This window comes from Vespula pensylvanica, chromosome 9, assembly GCF_014466175.1.
Source record: "Vespula pensylvanica isolate Volc-1 chromosome 9, ASM1446617v1, whole genome shotgun sequence".
NCBI lineage: Eukaryota > Metazoa > Arthropoda > Insecta > Hymenoptera > Vespidae > Vespula > Vespula pensylvanica.
This window is the reverse complement of record NC_057693.1, coordinates 3,559,050-3,579,397: the sequence shown is the minus strand read 5'-3', so window position 1 is coordinate 3,579,397 and position 20,348 is coordinate 3,559,050. Positions and strand designations below refer to the sequence as shown.

The 20,348-nt window shown below is 31.6% G+C and overlaps 4 protein-coding genes and 1 long non-coding RNA gene across 5 annotated transcripts in view; 2 read left to right on the top strand and 3 right to left on the bottom strand.

Annotated features, from left to right (window-relative positions):
- Positions 1-2,017: 2,017 nt before the first annotated feature.
- LOC122631601 (mitochondrial inner membrane protein OXA1L) lies at positions 2,018-4,675 on the top strand. The gene is made up of 8 exons (XM_043817507.1): positions 2,018-2,199; positions 2,280-2,520; positions 2,588-2,764; positions 2,830-2,973; positions 3,061-3,146; positions 3,236-3,502; positions 3,628-3,790; positions 3,865-4,675. Exons 1-8 carry the CDS (start codon positions 2,140-2,142, stop codon positions 4,020-4,022), a joined length of 1,296 nt encoding a protein of 431 aa, XP_043673442.1. The 5' UTR covers positions 2,018-2,139; the 3' UTR covers positions 4,023-4,675.
- LOC122631602 (MIP18 family protein galla-2) lies at positions 3,803-5,185 on the bottom strand. Its single transcript, XM_043817508.1, has 3 exons — positions 4,745-5,185; positions 4,595-4,674; positions 3,803-4,526 (listed from the first exon to the last, which is right to left on the bottom strand). The coding sequence occupies exons 1-3, from the start codon at positions 4,863-4,865 to the stop codon at positions 4,254-4,256; spliced, it is 474 nt and encodes a 157-aa protein (XP_043673443.1). The 5' UTR covers positions 4,866-5,185; the 3' UTR covers positions 3,803-4,253.
- A 153-nt stretch (positions 5,186-5,338) lies between these two features.
- Positions 5,339-12,767, top strand: LOC122631593 (HEAT repeat-containing protein 1). The gene is made up of 8 exons (XM_043817482.1): positions 5,339-5,522; positions 5,686-5,834; positions 5,930-6,224; positions 6,297-10,641; positions 10,717-11,034; positions 11,152-11,603; positions 11,712-12,162; positions 12,301-12,767. Exons 2-8 carry the CDS (start codon positions 5,693-5,695, stop codon positions 12,469-12,471), a joined length of 6,174 nt encoding a protein of 2,057 aa, XP_043673417.1. The 5' UTR covers positions 5,339-5,522; positions 5,686-5,692; the 3' UTR covers positions 12,472-12,767.
- A 35-nt stretch (positions 12,768-12,802) lies between these two features.
- Positions 12,803-20,348, bottom strand: part of LOC122631599 — a 22,929-nt gene continuing 15,383 nt past the window's right edge. The window contains exons 6-8 of the mRNA XM_043817506.1: positions 14,472-14,654; positions 13,551-13,635; positions 12,803-13,375 (exon numbers count right to left, since the gene is read on the bottom strand). Coding sequence (XP_043673441.1) covers positions 13,306-13,375; positions 13,551-13,635; positions 14,472-14,654 — 338 coding nt within the window. The 3' untranslated portion in view covers positions 12,803-13,305. The remainder of the gene's footprint in view (positions 13,376-13,550; positions 13,636-14,471; positions 14,655-20,348) is intronic.
- Positions 19,776-20,348, bottom strand: part of LOC122631603 — a 2,536-nt gene continuing 1,963 nt past the window's right edge. The window contains exons 2-3 of the long non-coding RNA XR_006327737.1: positions 20,232-20,348; positions 19,776-20,100 (exon numbers count right to left, since the gene is read on the bottom strand). The exon at positions 20,232-20,348 is cut by the window's right edge and continues 545 nt beyond it. This is a non-coding gene — a long non-coding RNA (uncharacterized LOC122631603). The remainder of the gene's footprint in view (positions 20,101-20,231) is intronic.

The following is a 20,348-nucleotide window of genomic DNA, read 5'->3' as shown; positions in this document are numbered from 1 at the left end:
CGTTCGTTTCTTTATATCGAAAGATATATTACGTACTTACTTACCCACTTACATATATGCATATATATTTCATGCGTGCTTTTTCTTTCAATTAGAAAATAGAAATTAGAAGTTATGAACCGTGATAATATATTCACAAACGAGAACTCAAAATCTCATAACCACTACCACTGATTTATTGCATATAAACATGTTGCATAGTATGCGTTTTGTTTCTGTGAAATAGACGACTGTCTGTTTATTCGTCTGCTATTATAAACAGATTTTTTGATCCATTTCCAATCCGTAAGAAAACTTCAATTAGCACAGAGACCAATTCTCGATAACTGACAAATCACCTCAGGATCGCGTGTTTTAGAATAAAATCATAGTCCGTAGGTTTTCGAATGCAGCAACCTCCACATGGTGAGACCTGGATCGATAGTACTTGCGATATCGAAATCTTATAGAATATCTAAGTACTACCGAGCGGATGACTGCATATAATAGTTCAAAGAATTATTCTAGATTAATTATTCTAATTTTTCTAGGATCAGATTTTTGGGATGAGCTCTCGGATGTGAGTCCTTGGGCGGGCTGTTGTCTCAGCATCTTACAGAGCTCTCAGGTGGGACCCTTGAGAAGGGCCCTTGGGTGTGAACTCAAGTTCCGGTGGGACGAGTCTCCTCTTTTCTCAGTAAGGAAAAATCAAGCATGATTTTGGTATTCTGCTTTTGATCGGAGATCAAAAGATAATCGGAGAAGTATAATATTCTTTTTTTCTCTTGTTATATGTATCACTACTTTTACATAAAAAATATTTGTCACACATTAACTCGATTATTACATTACTTGCAATAGGAGCATATAACTTATACAACAAATTTATACACAGATACAATAAGTGGTGCATAGTGGTGCTAGTGGTGATATTTCTCTATTGCATTTGTAGTTCATATTTTGTCCATACCTGTCGCTGAGATCGCATAGTCAACGAACAAAAAATGGTGAACAACCTCAAGGATCCTTTTTGGCGTATATGTACGACGAAACGAAGCATCTGTTATCGAATTATATCGAGACGACAAAAAAGAGCATGAGTGAAAGAAAGAGATAGAACGAAAAAAGAGAAGGAGAGAAAGAGAGAGAGAGAGAAAAAGAGCGACTGACTGACAGGCGTTACCGCAGCACGGTGGTTAAAAGGGATAGTAGGAGGGAAATTGGAGGGGTGTGGGTTTTCGGACAATGCGAATCTCTAATTATACGCGCGCCGTCTTCTGCTTTCCTCTCTTATTCTTTTTTCATTGTAAAATCTCTTGCAGCCAGGTATTATCGCCTTAAATCAACAACGCCGCTTCTCAAAGAAGAGAAAAAGAGAAAGAGAGTGTGAGAGAATAAGAGAGAGGCGAGAGAGACAGAGATAGAATGAGTGAGTGAGGGAAGGGTGGGAGTTACGCGTTCGGAAAAGAAGAGAGAAACTCTGGAAGCAGAAAAGAAGGTACGAGAGGGTACTTTAATAGCAGGTCTCGCTTAATGACCCACGTCCCAAAGCCCAAACTGAATGTCATTGCAGTAGATTCGATCACGTGACTGTTAGCCCAGTCGAACAGTACTACCAAAGGCGTAAACACGATCGATTTCGATCGATTTTTCTATAGATCTTCGAAGTTTTATTCTTGTTAATTAAATTTGTTTGTTTATTAATATTCGATATATATATATATATATGTATATGTATATACGAATATGTATGTATATATACGTACAATATCTTTATAAAATAATTTATGGCTAACTTCATTTCAATGCTCTTCTAAATCGTGGATTAAAAAAATATTATATTTACCTTTTTTTTTCTCTCTGAAGTTCATAAAGTGTACTTATTCTAATTAACGATGTATGGATAGAGTTGAGAAAGATTGTATTTAAAATGTTTATTTAACAAATGAAGCTATGGTTCTTCTTTTTAAAATATAAAACAAGTGGCGCCATCTAACGAGCAAACTTTATACGATGTTCTTAAAACACGCTAACACCACATGGAAATGCGAATAGATGGTTTTTGATCAAATGGACTGAATAGTATGAGACTATTTACATACAGCTCATATTCTTCTTTGAAAATAATTAGTTGAGTTTATAATAAAATAAAATAAGAAAATGTTGCGAATCTCTGTCAATAGTTGTTGTCGATCGTTATTAAAATTAAATACTGTACAGGTAAGATCTGTAGTTTTTGTTAATATGAAAGGTTATGTATGAAGATTATTTTGTTTTTTACATTTTTTTTTTTTTTATAGAGCAATACTACATGTAGATCAATCCACATTGTACGTCGAAGTAGGCATACTATTTTTAAAAATTCGCTTCTTCTTGATTCGAATCGTTTCGATTCTCATATATTAAATGCTTTCTTTGTGCGACATGCAAGTACGAACGGTACTGTAGTAAATGATACAAAGGAAGTTCCTGAAGTAATTCGAATTGATTTAACGAATCATACGACTGTTAATAAAGATGATCAGTTATTTGAAATACCAGGTAATTTATGGTATACTTTAACATCTTAAATCAGAATCAACTTTACATGTTTGTTCATGGATATTAGATATACCAACTCCGGTAGATGAGGTAGTTACAGTGGTACAAAAAGTACATGCCAATGGCGAAGTAATGTTTGAAAGTTTAGGATTAGGAGGATATAGTCCTGTAGGTATTGTTCAAACTTGTATGGAATGGTTACACATCTCTTATAATTTACCTTGGTGGACTACGATTGCTATAGGTAAATAAAAAACTTTTCCCTTTCTTATACTTTATTCAATTGAGCTAAAAGAATTATTTTTTCAGGAACTTTGGCTGTTAGAATATTCATGTTTCCTTTAGTAATAAACTCTCAAAGGTATTCAGCCAAAATGAGTATGTATTTCCCACAAATAACGAAATTACAACAGGGTTTAACAGACGCAAGAATGAGTGGAGATCAATATCAAGGTATGAAAAAAAAAAAAAAAATTTGCTGATTGATTTATTGGAACAAAAATATAGATTATTAATAGTTAATATTCTTTTGTATTTTAGCTGCTGTATATACGAATGAATTATATCAACTTATGAAGGAAAAAGGCTTGAGTCCTTGGAAATCTTTAGTTCCTATGCTTGTACAGGTATTATACATGTATATTATGAGTTGTTATAAAGTATATAAAATGATATTAATTATCTTTCATAAAATATGTGTAATAATTTTTTACAGGCTCCTGTATTTCTTAGTTTTGTCTTGGCTTTGAAAAAAATGGCTGATTTACCAGTTGAAAGTCTTAAAACTGGTGGTCTCTGGTGGTTTCAAAACTTGACTGTGCCAGATCCTTATTACCTATTACCTTTAATAACAAGTGGAACGTTATATATTACGATTGAAGTTGGAACAGATACATTAGCAGCTTCATCAATGGGAATGCTAAAATATGCTTTACGTTGCATCCCATTAATTACATTACCATTTTCAACATCCTTTACATCTGTAAGTACAATAAGATCTCTAGCTTTACAATATTATAATCATCAAATAATATCTTAAAAATTTTGGCAATAACAATTCTCTTTCATACTTTTAAAACTGCAAGTGTAATTTGTATTTAATTGCAGGCTGTATTAGTTTACTGGACAATGTCAAACTTTTTCTCTTTGATACAAGTTGGTTTATTAAGAATAGAACGTGTAAGAAAATTTTTTAATTTACCAAAGATAGTACGACACAAACCTACTGATGTAATTGCAAGAAAGGGATTTATGAAAGGAATGAAAGAATGTAAGAGCAATGTTGTAACTATAAATATTTAATCTACTTATTTAAAATTTTTAATTTATTATACTTTCAATTAGCTTGGGAGAACATAAAAATAACGAAGCAGATTGCTGAAAGAGATCGCGCAGATATGATCAAATTTAACAATGCTGGAAGGGGACCCATAATAAAGACGTATACATACGATCCAACAAAACAAATCAAACAAGCTAAAATACTTACAAAAAATAAATAAATAAAAAGATAATTCAATAGAATTATTGTAAAAATTTAGAGTTTAGTATTATTTATAACTTTTCTTATAAATAGTTATTAAAAATAAAATAATAATTTTATTTATTATATTTTTGAACTATTTCAGAAAAAAATTATTTCAACATATTTATTGCTTACAATATATTATGTCTATTTGATCTTAAGTCTTCTGATCTAATCTATTGTAAGGAAAAAGCATATTTGTAAAATTTTAATATTTAGAACCACAAACACAGTGATTAATTACTTCAACTAAATGTGAATTTTCAAGTGCAGCAGCTACTCTTTCTTTATCTGCTAATTGTTTGTTAAGTGCTGTTTCAGATATATGAGTACCAGGAGTTATCTCTACGCTTACTTTAAATCTAGGTGGTAAGGCTCTTAATAATTGTACTCTTATAGAAAGACCAATCAGAGTTGCCATACTACAATGAGGTATCGTTGGTGTAAATTTAACATTCACTATATTCTCTGCGTCGTTCACCTAAAATATTATAGTTTTAGAACTATTTAAAAAATACATAATAAAAACAGTGTATCATATTGCGTTACCTCTATAAGATTTTGTTCTACAACATTTAGTTCTTCTAACGTTAATGGATGCTCAGGGTCATTGATATTTCTAATGAGATCTGAAATTAAAAGCAATTAAACCAAATTCTCTTGATAAATATTCCTTTATCGAATCGTAACAATAACAACCAAAAACTTCTCTTGCATCAAACGCATCAACGATATCTTCATCTTCTTCAGCAGCTGTGACTTGTCTATCTTCTATTTTTTTATATAATTTTGGATTGATATTTTCCAAGTTATCCGTCATCGTCGTTATGTATATCAATATGGATATAAAGTCAACATTTTCAGATTCGGTATTTACATATACTGATAGATCGTTATGAACGATTATATGAAATAATTTTAACACTTGTAATCACATGTATCGTAACAGCTTCTCCACAAATATAACTAGCTTAATGACACCAAGTTTAGCGAACACAGAGGACGACACCAGCACAAACACGTGGGTTTTTAATCATGAATAACGCAGTAGAATTATATTCAAACACATAGGAAATGAAAATTTATTATTGTTATAAATAAAGTTAAACTTTCCAAACAATTATGTATAAATGATGTCTTCTATAGGAGCCTGTTAACAAGGAACTATTAACAGTGAAGCTAAATCTTTAATGTGTCTTTTCAATGGTCAGCGCTTAACCATTAGGAGGTATGCAATTTTATGTAAGCGATGGCCGCCTTTATATCTGAAATGTGAGAGCGGCAAAAGTTAAGCGGTTCGCTACAAACGTTAATACCACGTGTAGAATGATCAATTACCGCTCATTTTTTTCTTTTGGAGCGATATGGGTTATTAAACGTTAATTGATAAATATTTGCCTTAAATTATACATTTCGTAAGATTTTAGTAAAATCGCTTATCGTCTAATTCAACTATTTAGAAAGGATAAGTATTAATGTAAGTTGTCACAAGACATCATAGAGGTTATGTGTACATCATATTTAATGTGCTCAGAATATTACATGAAATTTATATATTAAACAAAACGAAAATCGTGATAGAATATAAATAGTAATAATTTAAATTGTGCAAATAATCGTGTTTGTTTTATTAACTGTAGAATTATAATGGCCACTTCATTAGCGGAACAATTAAAGAAGCTAAGAGCTCCACAAACTGCGATATTGTTGCAAGATAAGAAACGTTCAAGCTTGTTATTTGATCCAAAAGAAGCTGCAAATTTAGATAAAGAAACGGTATTAAGCATAGGTAAAATTTTTTGTTTAATTAAAAGTTATTATAATTCGTATATATGTAGTTGAATTATTAAATATTAATAATATAATTTTTATGTTCAAATACAGGTCAAAGCGGATTACAAGAATTGATCAAGTTATCTAACCTATTTATAGAATTTGAAGAGAATCTATTTGCCCGGAGTTCAATGAATCTAGAGCGTTCAATCTGTGATGTTAAGGTCAACAGAAGACTTGATGCTGGAATTGAAAAGTTTCTTATATTACTTTCACCTTATTTTCTTTTGAATACAGCTCACAAAGCTCTTGAATGGTTAATATATAGGTTTCATATACATCAATACAATAAGGATCAGTTTCTTCTTTTGATTTTGCCTTATCACGAAACTCGTATTTTTGCCAGGTATGTCATAGTATATAATTAATATATTCATTGTGTTTTTATATTGATTCAAACGTATGTTTTATTTATTAGGGCATTACAATTGATAGATCTATCGGATCCAGCAGACAAATGGCGTTGGCTCAAGCCACTACAGAAACCAGGAGTACCTTTAGCCTCCAATACGCTTATAAACAGAGTTAGTTCCGATAATGGTATTTTAAAAAATATCTGCACTCATGTTATTACAGCAACAAAGACATACTCAGAGCAAGCAACATCTTTAAGTACTCTGTACTCATTTTACACTACTGTATTAATCGGTGCTATCGATCGTTCATCTACCATTACAGAAGTTCAAACTGGTCACATCCTACCAAGTCTTTTAAAAGGATTAGCAAGTAAAATTCCAGATTTTGCTGCTAGCAGTTACATGATTCTGTCCAAATTATTGACAAAGGTAAAAATAAAAGATGATATTATGGAAAAATTATTATTGAAAATATTTAAAAGACCATGCCTACAATTAGAGGCAATGCTTTTGCTTCTTTTCTTATATGATTCTGCATTTTGTCGATTGACTTATATATATGGTAGTGTCGTACGAAGATTGGCAGAGCTTCCATGGTTTATAGAAATGATAATCAAATTACAATCTTCGGGAATTAATGTGACAAGACTTATCGTTCCATTGATACAAACTGCATGTCACGAAATCCTGATAGACACAACAGAAACTATATTAGTTCAGAATATGGTAAACGAAATAATTTCTTCAGTAAAATTGGAAGATAGTGCAGTAGATACATTATTATCAAGTATTCTAAAAAATAATTTTTCCGAAAATGAAGTATCCAAAGAATACAAAGATTTTTTGGTTCATCTATATCGATCATTGGAGAGAGGATATCCAGAAAGGTTTGACGATTATTTAAAAAATCTTATGAAATATAACGAAAAAGATAGTAGTTCTAAAATGGAATTACGATTTCTCACGTCCTGGCAATTTGGTGCACACGGTGCATACGAATCAGTGGAAATATTGGATAGATTGATTCACTCTAGTGCAGAACAAAGAATAATTGCATTGGAAGCACTCGCAAATGACAATGTAAACATTCCTGAAAGTTTTCAAGAAATGATCAGGAATACGCTCAAGACTAGATTCAATGATAGCGAAGTAAACGTTATCAGGAGTTTGCTTTCATTTCCTGTAAAACGATTGACAAAATTACTTTCTACCGATACAATAGTCGATGAATTATTAGTTTTATTATCGACTTGTCATAACGATTCTAGAAAAGTGTTGGCTAAACCGGCATTGAGGATACTTTTAGAATTGTGTGACGATAGCGATGACACAAGTATATTTATCACAACTTTACCATATTTATTTCCTAACAAAGACAAGGACGTAGAAGTTGCTATGGAAATTCTATTGTCAAATTTTGCCAAGAAGAATAGCTACATGCAAAAGGTTAAAGCTGACATTGGAAGATCACCAAGTGCAGAAACGATCACTTCGGCTGTGTTTCATAATATATTAAATTCGGAATTATTACCACCGACTGAAAATATATTGAACGCTATGAAGCAACAAATTCCTCATGGCGATGCCGTGTCCATGTTTTTTAATATGATTTTATTGGGATCTGTTTGCAGAGTAGCCGTTGGTTCGTTAAAACCAGAACTAGCTAGAGAAGTAATTGAATTGGCTACAGAAATACTTAGAATGTATCCGCAAGTTAAACTTTTGCCAAATTGTAACAATTTAACTGGGAACGATATACAGTCGGCACTTGAATTAACTTCGAACGGTATCTTACCACTCCAAGTTGGCACTTACGTTCTCGAAATGGTTCACAGACGTTTGGATTTAAAATCTAATCCTACATTCGACTTTGATAATGATTCAGATCGTAGTAATCTGATATTACGCCTTCTCGAAATGTTTTTCGAGGGTATAGACAATAAATTTCAATGTAAACATTATTCACGATGTCTGCAGATATTTTTTCAAAGACATTTTACAACGATGAAAGATTTAATTCGTTTTTTATCACAATTGTTTATAAAACCTGTAAACGTCCAAACGTCGTTTCACTGTTTGCAAATATCATTGATACTTTTGGAACAATGCAAATCGATGCAATGGGCCTTGCAAGACAAAGTTTTTCTAACGAACCTACTACTATCACTCGCAAGAGAACACAATGAGTGCAGAGTCGTTGCTATAGATATTTTGAAAAAATTAACGCAAACGTTTCATTTAACGATGGAACCATTTTCAGTATTCCTTCAAGAATTAGTGAACAGAAGTCCAGAAATATATTTGGATCCAGATCAATTGTCCTTGTATCTCTATGTTTTACTATCTCCAGATCCAGACGTAAGCAGTCAATTAAAATCCGACATACGTAAGAAACTTCAACGAGTACAGCAGGAATTATTTGATATTGTTACGGATCCGATAACTCCAATGTACGTTAAATCGCAATTATTAAATATCCTAGTTCACGTAAACGGATCAGAAATTTTACAAAATCTCGCAACGCTTGGTCTCGAATTACTTAAAAAATTAAATATTGAAACGAGACAGGAATCAATGGGGAACGCTTTGAAAAACATTCTCCAACGATTTAACAGCGTAACTACGAAAGCTTTAACGAATGAGAAAGTCTGGAAACTTTTTGAAACTGGCATATTGGAATATAAAGGTCAAATAATAATGGATAACAAACTATGTCCGCCAAGTGTTATACTTTTGAAGCAGATCGACGAGACGTTCTTCGAAAGTGTTGGCAAAGTTTCAAGTCAATTACAAGGAAAGATTCTCGGGATATTGTTGGATATCGCAACGGATTGTGACGTTGGTAACGTAATATCGAGTGTGAACAGAGCGATAAGAAGAATACGTATGCATGCTCGACTTATAGTCGACGAGTTACAAAAGATGAAAACGTTTAACGAAACGAAAATTGAAACTAATCAGACAAAAGTAAGAGCAAGACGACCAAGTCAACTTCGTGCCATTCCTAATCCAATGATGATCAATAGCAGAGATTGGAAACGTGGAGTAACTCTTTTGGAATTCGTACAACGTGCTGAAAATATAGAAAAAGAAGAACTTCTTTATCCGATTTTGTTCGATTTACTTAAAACATGTCTCAGCTTTGAGGAACAAAGTCCGATCGAATATACGAATCAATTGATCTTGTCGACCATTCATCGACTCACAACCGAAAAACTTCCGATCCGAGACGCTCATTTACAAGTGGATTTGATAGCACAGTGTATAAGAACATCGAGAAATCCTCAGACTCATCATCACGCGTTATTACTCCTGGTTGAATTGTTGAAGATCGTTAATGTACGTTGCGCATTTCACACGATCATGCCTATATTTACGTTTATGGGTAGTTCCGTCGTTAGACAGGACGATGCTTACTCTATACAAATCATTTCGAAAACACTCGAAACCGTGGTACCCATTGCAAATTCTGAGAACGACGAGACACACGCTTGCGAAATTTTAAGAACGTTTATCGTATCATTACCGGATATACCAGAACACAGAAGGACGCCTTTATTCGTGAAACTGTTGCAATTGCTCGACGATCATCTTCATTTGTATTATCTTTTAACGTTCGAAAGTTATGTACTTTCCAGAACTCGTATAATCAATGAAAAAACACCATCTCAAAGGCTAGAATTTGCTTTGAACGTCTCGAAGGAATTCACACCGAAAAGATTGTTATTAGTTTGCGTTAAATTGGCACGATTTTTGAGAGATTTGCCCGTCGATATCGAGGAAGAGAAAGATCGAAAGGCGGCTATGTCGTTTCCACATAAACACGTTTTCGATGTTACCAAGAATACACCGAAACATCTTAGACATTATAAATTTATATTGGTCCAATTTCTTGGCAATCTATTATCATCGACAGATTTTATAAATCGAGTTGCCCAATACAATTCGGACGAAGTGGACGAGATCAGGCCGCATTACGATGCTCTGATAATCGAATTGGTTCTTTTGATACATAATACTTCTAAGACCGCAGATATGTATCAGGGTAAACCGATAGGAAAATATTGGAAGGTTCTTTTACATCATCTTTACGACGTCCTGGATCTCGTTAACAATCTTCTACCAAACAATATATTTTTAATTAGCATCAAACAGCTTTTGAGTCATGAATTATTAACGGTTAAAAGGAAAGCTTTAGAATTGCTCAATGCAAGACTTCAACAGAGAAACTTTAACGAAGATGATCACGTCGATCTATTAGAGTTGATCGGTACGTTATTAGAAATTATCGACGTCAACGTGAAAATAGAAAATCAAGAAGGTGAAGTTGTTCAACAAACCGTCTTAATTACGCTCAAATTGTTGGCAAAGTTGTTAGCAAGCAAACATCCTGCGGTATTCAAACCCGTAAGTAATAAGATTCTTCTTATCAACGATCCATGTATTAACGATCTAATAATGTGTTATATTTTCTCTTTGTAGATTCTCGAAATGACTACGGAACTCTTACAAACACGCGATGGTCCGATATTAGGAAGTGCGGCACTATGTGTTGCAGAATTATGCAGTTGTTTACGTACTTATGCTATACAATCGTTAAACAAATTTATACCTGCGATTATTCATTTGATGAAGACTCATTGTCACGAGGAAATACCTGATATCGTTACTATCAGTATCGTTAGTGCTTTCCAGAAGATCGTCGAATCTATTGGAAATTTCTTATCGCTTTACTTGGATCAAGTTTTGTACGAGTTAACCCGATTGAATTCATTTTACACGGACACGGATCATCCGAAGGTATTTTTTATCACAAAGAGCTTCATTATTTTTTTGCGAATTCATAAAACTGTTGAAATTAATACTAATATATAACTACTATAATACTACTATAATATTCTTGTCTTGTATATTCAGATCGGTGTCGTGGTTTCTCGTTTAAAATCGACAACGCAAAAGTTGGCAAGCTTCGTACCATTGCGTGTATTGTTACCAGCTATCAACAGAACTTACGATAGATTATGCAAGAAAAAATCTTACAAATGTATACCACCGCTTTTAAGTATCCTTTCCGAATCGTTTCTTTCGATACCAACCGCTGATTTAAACGCAGCTATACCAGATCTCGCGAGTTTCTTTTTAAAGGTATTTCAATTTCGCGAAGATATCGTATCTAGTCAAGATGATATGGAAGTCGATGGTGCAGATATATCTAAAGATATCGAGATAGTCGAAGAGAGTGCTGGTAAAGCTTTGGTAGCATTAGTTTTAAAATTAAGCGAGGCCACGTTCAGACCACTTTATTATAGATTTTACGATTGGGCAGCGAGAAATCCAGATCACAAAGAACGTAACATAACGTTTTTCAGGTATGTCGGAAATGATCTTGTCTATTTTGTCTTATTTTAATCGAATTAATCTACTGCTCGTTTTTTATTTTTATTATTTTTTTTTTTCTTTCTTTCTTTTTCTTCCAGACTTTCAGCGAACATAGCAGATTGTTTGAAATCATTGTTCGTCCTTTTCGCCGGTCATTTCTTAAAACACTCTGCACTCTTATTAACCAATAACAATCTGTTCGTTACTCAAGAATCAGGAGAACTTACTCTTCCTGAGGAATCGAGTAGAATCGAATTGGTGGAATCAGTTTTATTGACCCTCCATCGAGTTTTTACTTACGATGCAAATAATTTTGTTAATCAGGAACGATTCGACGCATTGGCTCAACCGATCGTTGATCAATTAGAAAATACAATGGGTACAAAAGAAGATTATAATAAACGGGCGAACGATTTGATAGTACCTTGTATAGCTTCGTTCGCTAGCGCTATACCAGATGATTCGTTGCACAAACTTTTGGTTTATCAAACTTTGTTGAAAACTAGACACGCCAAGGCATACGTCAGAAGTGCCGCTTTAAACGCTCTGGTGAGATAAATATTTCTATGATGTTAATATCTTTTTTAATGGTACATTATTATATCATTTCCTATCAAAGAAAGTTCATATTTTTCTTTTTTTATTTCTTTTTCTTCCTTTTTTTTTTTTCTTTATTCGTTTTTTCAGGTTGAAATCGCTCGAAAATTAGGAGAAGATTTTATGCCGTTGTTACCGGAAACCGTACCATTTTTAGCGGAGATGTTAGAAGACGAGGACGAAGCTACCGAAAAATGTGCTCAGAATGCAGTGAGAACGTTGGAGGAAATTTTAGGAGAGCCATTACAAAAATATTTTTAATTTTAGTCAATTTGACGAATTCTTTTTTTCTTTTTTTTTTTTATGAATCCGTCGAACGGAACAGTACGATGTGTATATATAAAAAAGAAAAACATGTGTATAAAAAAGACAAACAAAAAATCGTATATCTGTGTACGATGTGTGTAAAAAAGAAAAAAAAGAACAAGATTTTTATAAAGTATCTTCTATAATTTCTTATATTAAATTGATTTATGTAAAATAATCAATCGATATCGATCTCGTGGTTTTGACATTTAATTATGAATTTCAGAAGAATAGACGAACGATAGACTATATTTGAGATTTTTTTTTTAACCAGAGCAGCCTGATCTATTAAGAAAAAACATTCTTTTTATTTTATAAGTTATTCACAATTTGGACGAAATATAGAATATATTATTTCCTTATATTATATAATACACTATCGTTAGATTATACGCAATGTCATGGCAGTACATCGTATCCGTGGTATACATAATAACGTGTATCTATGTACATATATATATATACATATATATATGTATACACATATATACACGCTTTAATTAATGTTTACAGTATACGTGTACGCAACGTTCGATTTATTAGTTCATTTTTTTTCCTTTTCTGTTTTTTAAGAGAATTCTTGTAGGATATACACACATTACGTGTATCCCATAGCGTATACATCATCGCATCTAATTAGATGCGAAAAGAATGAGCGTTTCATTTTAAGCGCTCATATTTCAATGACGTCTCTTATTCTTCGGAAGTATATATGAACTAGGCCTTTGATTAACTTTCTGCTTGAACGACAAAATTGACATTAAACGTAATTAGTCTTCTCCTTTGGAATCACACTTGTGGAACGTCCGCCTCGTTTCTCAGGGCCATCTCTTCTCCTTGCGCTGTCGTTGGAATTTTTCTGCGACAAAAAGAATATTCCATTTTTTATCATTTATTTATTTATGAAGAAAGACAGAGAATGAAAAAGATTTAATGAAAATTGAGTTTTACTTTTTCTTGAACACAAATGGTAAAAAAAATAATTCGTAAAGGAGAAAGATAATTATAAAGATAATTTTTAGAAAAAGCCTTACCTCTTTCTATACTGGAATATAATATAGACAATAATAGCATTGCCAACGAACAATAAAGCGATCAGGACGGTTGGAAGTACAACATCTGTAAAACGAAAAATAATCGAATTTATCAATCTGTATAAAATGTCAAACGAACCGCCGGCCAAAGTTTTCGTTCTCTTTCTTCTTCATCATCAACATCTTCATCGTTGTCTCTTACGACTAAACACGCTATGGGAACATGACACAGTGAACTTTGAACGCGTTATGACTAACGGAGCGTCCGTCATTCATAACTTGTTCCTCTTCCTTTTCATCCATACAAATATATTATATTAATGAAAACTTTTATGACCAATTTCTTAGAAAAAATTAATAAAATACAAAAAAGTATACATATATATACGTCGAGAAAGAAGCAAAAAAAGGAGTCATAACTTTCGAAAAATTAACGAAGGATATTTAAATATTAACAATAAAAAAGATCATCGTACAAAGATCAATGTACGTTCTTGGATATAAAGTTCTAAAAGAAGATGAAGAAGAGGGAGAAGGAAGAAGAAAGAAATAATAAAAAAAAAAAAAAAAAGAAAAAAGAGATTACTTCAACGTAATCTTCTTGTTCGCAGCTGTTACGTATCATTAATACGAGGAGTCATTTATCGTCGGAGAAGAAAACTTCCAATCGGAAAAGCTCAGCAAAGTTATTACTTATCAAGAAAATGAAGATTTATCCTCGAGCAAGTTCGATGTACCGAATGATAAAAATCCTGATGAAAAATCCTGATAATTAATAAATAATAAATTAATTCGTTTCACGAGAACGATAGAATAATTTTAACGACACATTGAATTGTCACTTTGATGTTTCACTAATATAAAAAGTTTAATATAATGAATTATTTTCTATAAACGTGAACAAGAGGAAAGTTCACCGACCTACGACGTAGTCCGCTTGCTTCATCATAGCAGATTGCGCCGAATCCATGGCCTGGCTGTTTCCGTTTGCGAGTGCGCCTTCGCCCCTACCGATTCTTACGCCCCCACCAAGGACGTTGTCACCCGAGAGACTCGACAAATGATGATGTTCGTTCTCTGTTTTGAGGATCACCGCGGACGTAGCTGAAAAAAATAAAAAAAAATGAAAGAAATAATATTAAACGAACGCTCATTAAAGATTTTTATTCATTGATCGTTGATCAAAGGATCGATCAACGATTTTAATCTTCGATAATTTAATCAAAAATAAAGAAATCTCTAGGATCTTGGAAATTGTAAATACGGCCCTGAGACTCTTCTGTATTTGAAGCTTGAAATTTGACTCAATCGATCGCATTCCTTCTTCTATGATTCTATATCTTACACGATTGGTTCGTATTGTATTTTTAATAAAAAAAAAAAAGAAATATTTGATATTATATAATAGATATTTTATAAGAAATTTGATTAGAACATATCAATTTATTTATTATTAATATCATTGATCTCTGATCGATATTTTATAGAGACTTTTTTTGATCAGAGTCTCCTTTAGCTTGTCCTTGATTAAAGAATCAAAAAAAAAAAAAAAGGAAAGAAAGAAAGAAAATATCGCATCGATCGGATCATTTTAATTCGATCTATAACATTGAAAAAAAAATGTTTACGCTTATTTTATATTCCAATTCCGCAGATCAATCTCTTTTGTTTTGTTTTTCTTTACTTATCTTCATTCATCGGCATAATACTTACATTTGTGTTCGTAAACATTGTCTAAATCTACATATATGTATATTATATGTACGTATGTGCATATATGCAAGTGTGTATGTATATATATATATATATATTCGATTAGAAACGATCCTTATTCAAACATTATTCAAACAGCATTCGTATTGAAATACATACATAAGTACAACTCGGTCACGTTTCCGTTTCTCTTGAGGTGCAAGAAATCCAATTTATGTACCGCTATACGTTCACGATCGTTTTTCCAGATCTCTCTCTCTCTCTCTCTCTCTCCCTCTCTTTCTCTTTATCTATCTGTTTCTGTCTCTGTTTCTCTCTTTTACTTCGATCGAGAAACGTTGCCCTACAAATTGGATGAATTCGTCGGCGGTTTCCCTCTTCTCAACCTTGAGAAAGTATATAGTCTCGTGGAAAAAGTTTTTAACAAGCGAGACATTGTTTCATTATTGTGTTAATATTCGAGATCGGGAGAAATACTTCTCTTCTTTTTGCTTTCCTCTTTTTTTTAGTTTCTTTTTCTTTCAAAGATCTACGGGTCGATCTCTTGCAAATCATTATCTTCGTCTCGCAAACGTTTCATTAATTTCAATTGATAAATCAAGCACATTTTATAATAATATAAATAAATTTACGATTTAAAGAATCTTTTGATAATTTTTTGTTTCTTTTTTTTTTTTTTTTGTTTCATTTATAAATATCTTACAATCCGCAAAAATTACTCTTGTATTATTACTTTGTGAAGCGACTATGTTGCATGAAATTGATTACTCGATCGCCTCGTAAACCTTTCTCTGCTTTTTCTTTTTTCTCTTTCTTTTTTCTTTTTTTTCAAAAGAAAGCTTCGAGCGAAATGGTGAAAAAGAAAGAAAAAAGAAAAAACAAAAAAACGGAAGTTAGAAATCGTATATCGTTGTAAGCGAAATTGCAACGGGGTGCCCATTTCTTGTGTTTCTCTTCGAACAATATCGAAAACAAACAAATCGTATTCGATATAACAAACATAAAATGTATTTACGAGCGAATTCATAACTTTCCCTTTAGCTAAATAATTCTTTTTTTCTTTTTTTGTTATGAAACAGAAAGCTTTCTATATTTTACTACACAATTATTTGATAAAATTGATTTACAAATATGAGATAAATGAAAAAAAAACCTGAAAGGATTACTTCGCTTTAAAAAAAAAAAGAAAAAAATTATATACATAAATATTAAAGCTATGATATGAAAGTTGGATCAATAAAAACTAAATATTGATTTGAGATAACAGAAGATATAATAAAAAATATTTTTTCCGAGATGATACATCCATGCGTTGTAGTATCTATGCGTTTGTGTTAAATTCAGATAAATGTAATAGTGTCGTGGTAACAAAACAATTATATCAATTAATAGATATCGTATTTGATAATAAGTCGATTAAATAATCCATGATAATTTAGAGATGGACGTTTTCTAAATTTTATATATTCAAACATAGTCATAAAACAATAATAAAAATAGTAATAAAACCTTTAATTAGATTTTAAGCATAGAACAATTTTAAAGATAGACAATTCGTTCTGTTCTTAAACATATACGTGTCTTAATGATTCATAATGATTGAGTAATATTCCATGACCATGAATCTCATGTTAAGTCTTCATCATCGAAAATAATGACAAGGAATTTGGAAAATACGTATCACATGTTTTCGTCTATGCTAGTTAAGAGGGATAGGAAATTAGATAGAAAACAAAAGCCTTAAAAACATAAAGAAGAATATCATACCATTAATTAATTATTCGTATTGTGTTTGATAATGGTTATTTGCTTTCAAAAATGGACGTTTATCTTAAGTAAAGGAAACGAGAGAGTTAGACGAGAAATACTGAAAGAAACAGAGAAAGAGAGAAAAAGAATTTTCTCACGAAAAAGTATTTCTTGTTTATTCTTTTTTTTTTTTTTATTCAATTGGTACGATGCGAAACGAAGAAAACGATATTATCGATTTCTCCTTTCTCCTCGACTCTGACTAATATAATTTATATTGCATTTAGAATCGAGCAGATTCATCTATATCGTATCACTCAATATTTTTTTGTATATGTATCTCGAATATAACTTAAACAGTTTTAACTTTATAAATACGGAGTTAAAAAATGAAAAAGAAATATTTGTTCTTCCTCATCTTTAACGATGTCTCAGAAAAGAGTTTCCGACACGATCATAAGATTATTTAACATTGTAAATTACATATATCTATATTGTAATTTATATGAGCAAGCAGACAGAGTAGCACGTGTTTCAAGTATTATTAATATCTTCATACAATTATGCAGATGAAAGTTTCATCTCTTAAAATAATTCGCAAATGTTTACTTTCCTGTTTAACAACAATATATATATATATAAAGATTCGTTCATTGGTTATGTAAAAGAGATTAGCTTGGAAAGAAGGTCATTTCGATTATAATTGTAAATCATTTCACGTAGTTAACGTTCTTATCGTTTCTAGTTTTCTTGATTTTTTGTTTTGTTTTTCTTTTCAAGTTTACCCTCCATTAACTCACGTTAATTAAGAAGAAGTTTTAATTGGGGTCTATTCGATGGTTAAAATCTTTGCCATGGATTTTCCTTCGTTATTTCTTAACATTTTCCGATATTAAACTTCTACATGTAAAGCAAATCTTTGTTTTATATCTTAACATATAATAATAAATAATATATAATAATAATAAAATAATCTTGTTATTTTAACTGAATCGAGAAAAAATGCAAGTAATTTTTTATCACCTTTGAACGTTAACTTGTTTCGTATCACGTCGGAAGTTCGTCATTTACTATATTCTTGCATCTTCGTAACTTCAATGTAAAGACTTTTCGATGATCTTTGATGACAGGGGTCATTACTTATCGATATATCACTTTTTAATTATATTTTTTTTTACGGGGCGCACGTTTCGATCACGTTTCGGCCTCACGATCAAATTGATTACATCTTCCGTATAGAAAGAGAAAAAGAAAAAAGAAAACAGCGTTGATATTAAATCCAAAATATATATAAAATAAAAAAACAAGACGTATTATCTTATTACTCTGATAACTAATTAAATGTATATATATATATATATATATACACATATATATGATTTTCTTTTCTGAAAAGTTTAATATCGTCAGCTTTAAAATTTAAAGAAGATTCCTTATTGAAAAATTTATACTTTTCTTTTTACTTTGATCGATCAATCGTACTTTCTTTGAAGAAATGATTGCACCAATCGTTTGAGAAGTTCTTCGGAAGTCCGGAAGTAGTTCAACCGTGGTCGAAATGATCGGAGGTGTTAGCACGTACTACTAAAGTGGACGCAACTCGAATGAAGTTGCAAGAGGGTTCTTTTGTTCATCCTTATCAATCGACGACAATTGTCCGTAGCTCTCTAATCTAATTGATCCACGAGCCCACGAGATGATCTTACTCGACTCAATATACATGTATATACACACACACATTCCTGTTTTTCTTCTTTTTCCATCTTTTTTCTTTTTTTTTTTTTTTTTCTTTTTCTACAATTTGGCGAAGTATTGTAGTAAATGCATGAAAAATCCATCTAACTAGAAACTGGGAAATATGTACAACGTGTTTAAAGTTGCATATATACAACATATATACAACAAGCGAACTCTTGATAATGATTTACATAGAACTCTCGTTGCATTTTTCGGTAAAGGAAGGAGCAAGGAAAAAAAGAAATAAAAAAAGAAAGAAAAAAAGAAGAAAAAAGAAATCGAAAAAACGAGTGAATAGGAAGGGGAGTCATTGTTTTTAGCGATGAATTCCAAATGTAGGTCATATTTTTGAGAGACTCGAATATTTATTTTCCTAATACGTACATATCTATGTTCGCGTACTATTGTATCTCATGCGAATTTCATTCAAGCATGATTCTTTCGTATTTCCATGAAATTACTTTTTTCCAAGCAAAAAAATATTAAATCGATAAAAAGAGCTGTTATTTGTCAATTTTTTGAAACGACGAATATAAACGCTGTTAAAATAATGTCACTGTGTGTATATATATATATATATATACATGTATAAAGATAATCTAAATATATTTTATAAAATGAAATTGTACACGATGTAACACGAAGAGAAATTGGATACTTTTCTAAACAAATTTGTATATATCGTTACAAAATATAATGCATATTCTTTATTTTGTAAAAGCTTATTAAATGATACGTTTTGTGACTAATAAAATCACGAATATGTTCGATAGAAAATAATATCGTATGCGTTTCCAAGAAGAGAAAGAAAAAAATGAATGAAATTAAGTATATAAAGAAATAAAATTTAACGAAGGAGAAGTAGACACAGTCACGCAGGAAATAGGAATTTTTTTTCGCTTTCATAGCACATCGATTGCAATAATGAAACCATGCAAATTCAATAACAATCACTGATTATTCATTAGGCAAGCTATTCTTTCTTCTTTTGTTTCACCATTTTTTTATTTTTTTTTATCATTCCCCTTTCCTCTCTCTTTTTGTCTTTTCATGTCGAAGCAATTCGAACGATGTTACTTGACACGGAAAATAATTTTACGTTAGATCGAACACTATTCGAAATATCAATATGACGTCGAATAAAGAGAAAAGAGCAGTACTCTCGTGCAGTTCTCTGATACGTTGCGTCAGTCACGTATTCCACGTGCGAAGCACGAGTAGAGAGACTCGTTTATGACGAAAGGAAGCCGAGTTTAAGCACGTGCGAATGGAGTGAAGAAAAGATATCGATCCGACTAGTAACGGATAAATTTCTTACATTTTTATACTATCAAATTCGTTTAGTGTTTTTCTATAAAAACATATTTTTTTGTAAACATTTTTTTTTAAACAAAATTTTGTGTAATTTTTTAAATATTTGTAATATATATATATATATATATATATATATATGTACACGTATAAAAGTAAAATATAACTTACTGATTAAATTCCTGAAGGTATCGGTGAAGATTCGTATCATTTTGAAGTAACAAGATGGCGATTTCTCTTGATGAAGTAATTAAATACGTATGTTAGATGTGTCTATGTATATATATA

What these genes read in the sequence shown, in the direction of transcription:
- LOC122631601 (XM_043817507.1), top strand. Translation starts at nt 2,140, where the DNA reads ATGTTGCGAATCTCTGTCAATAGTTGTTGTCGATCGTTATTAAAATTA. An exon ending in TCAGTTATTTGAAATACCAG is followed by an intron (nt 2,521 to 2,587) that starts GTAATTTATGGT and finishes CATGGATATTAG; the next exon opens with ATATACCAACTCCGGTAGAT. An exon ending in GAGTGGAGATCAATATCAAG is followed by an intron (nt 2,974 to 3,060) that starts GTATGAAAAAAA and finishes TTTGTATTTTAG; the next exon opens with CTGCTGTATATACGAATGAA.
- LOC122631602 (XM_043817508.1), bottom strand. Translation starts at nt 4,865, where the DNA reads ATGACGGATAACTTGGAAAATATCAATCCAAAATTATATAAAAAAATA. An exon ending in TGATGCAAGAGAAGTTTTTG is followed by an intron (nt 4,675 to 4,744) that starts GTTGTTATTGTT and finishes TTTTAATTTCAG; the next exon opens with ATCTCATTAGAAATATCAAT. An exon ending in TAGAACAAAATCTTATAGAG is followed by an intron (nt 4,527 to 4,594) that starts GTAACGCAATAT and finishes ATAATATTTTAG; the next exon opens with GTGAACGACGCAGAGAATAT.
- LOC122631593 (XM_043817482.1), top strand. Translation starts at nt 5,693, where the DNA reads ATGGCCACTTCATTAGCGGAACAATTAAAGAAGCTAAGAGCTCCACAA. An exon ending in AGAAACGGTATTAAGCATAG is followed by an intron (nt 5,835 to 5,929) that starts GTAAAATTTTTT and finishes GTTCAAATACAG; the next exon opens with GTCAAAGCGGATTACAAGAA. An exon ending in ATCCTGCGGTATTCAAACCC is followed by an intron (nt 10,642 to 10,716) that starts GTAAGTAATAAG and finishes TTCTCTTTGTAG; the next exon opens with ATTCTCGAAATGACTACGGA.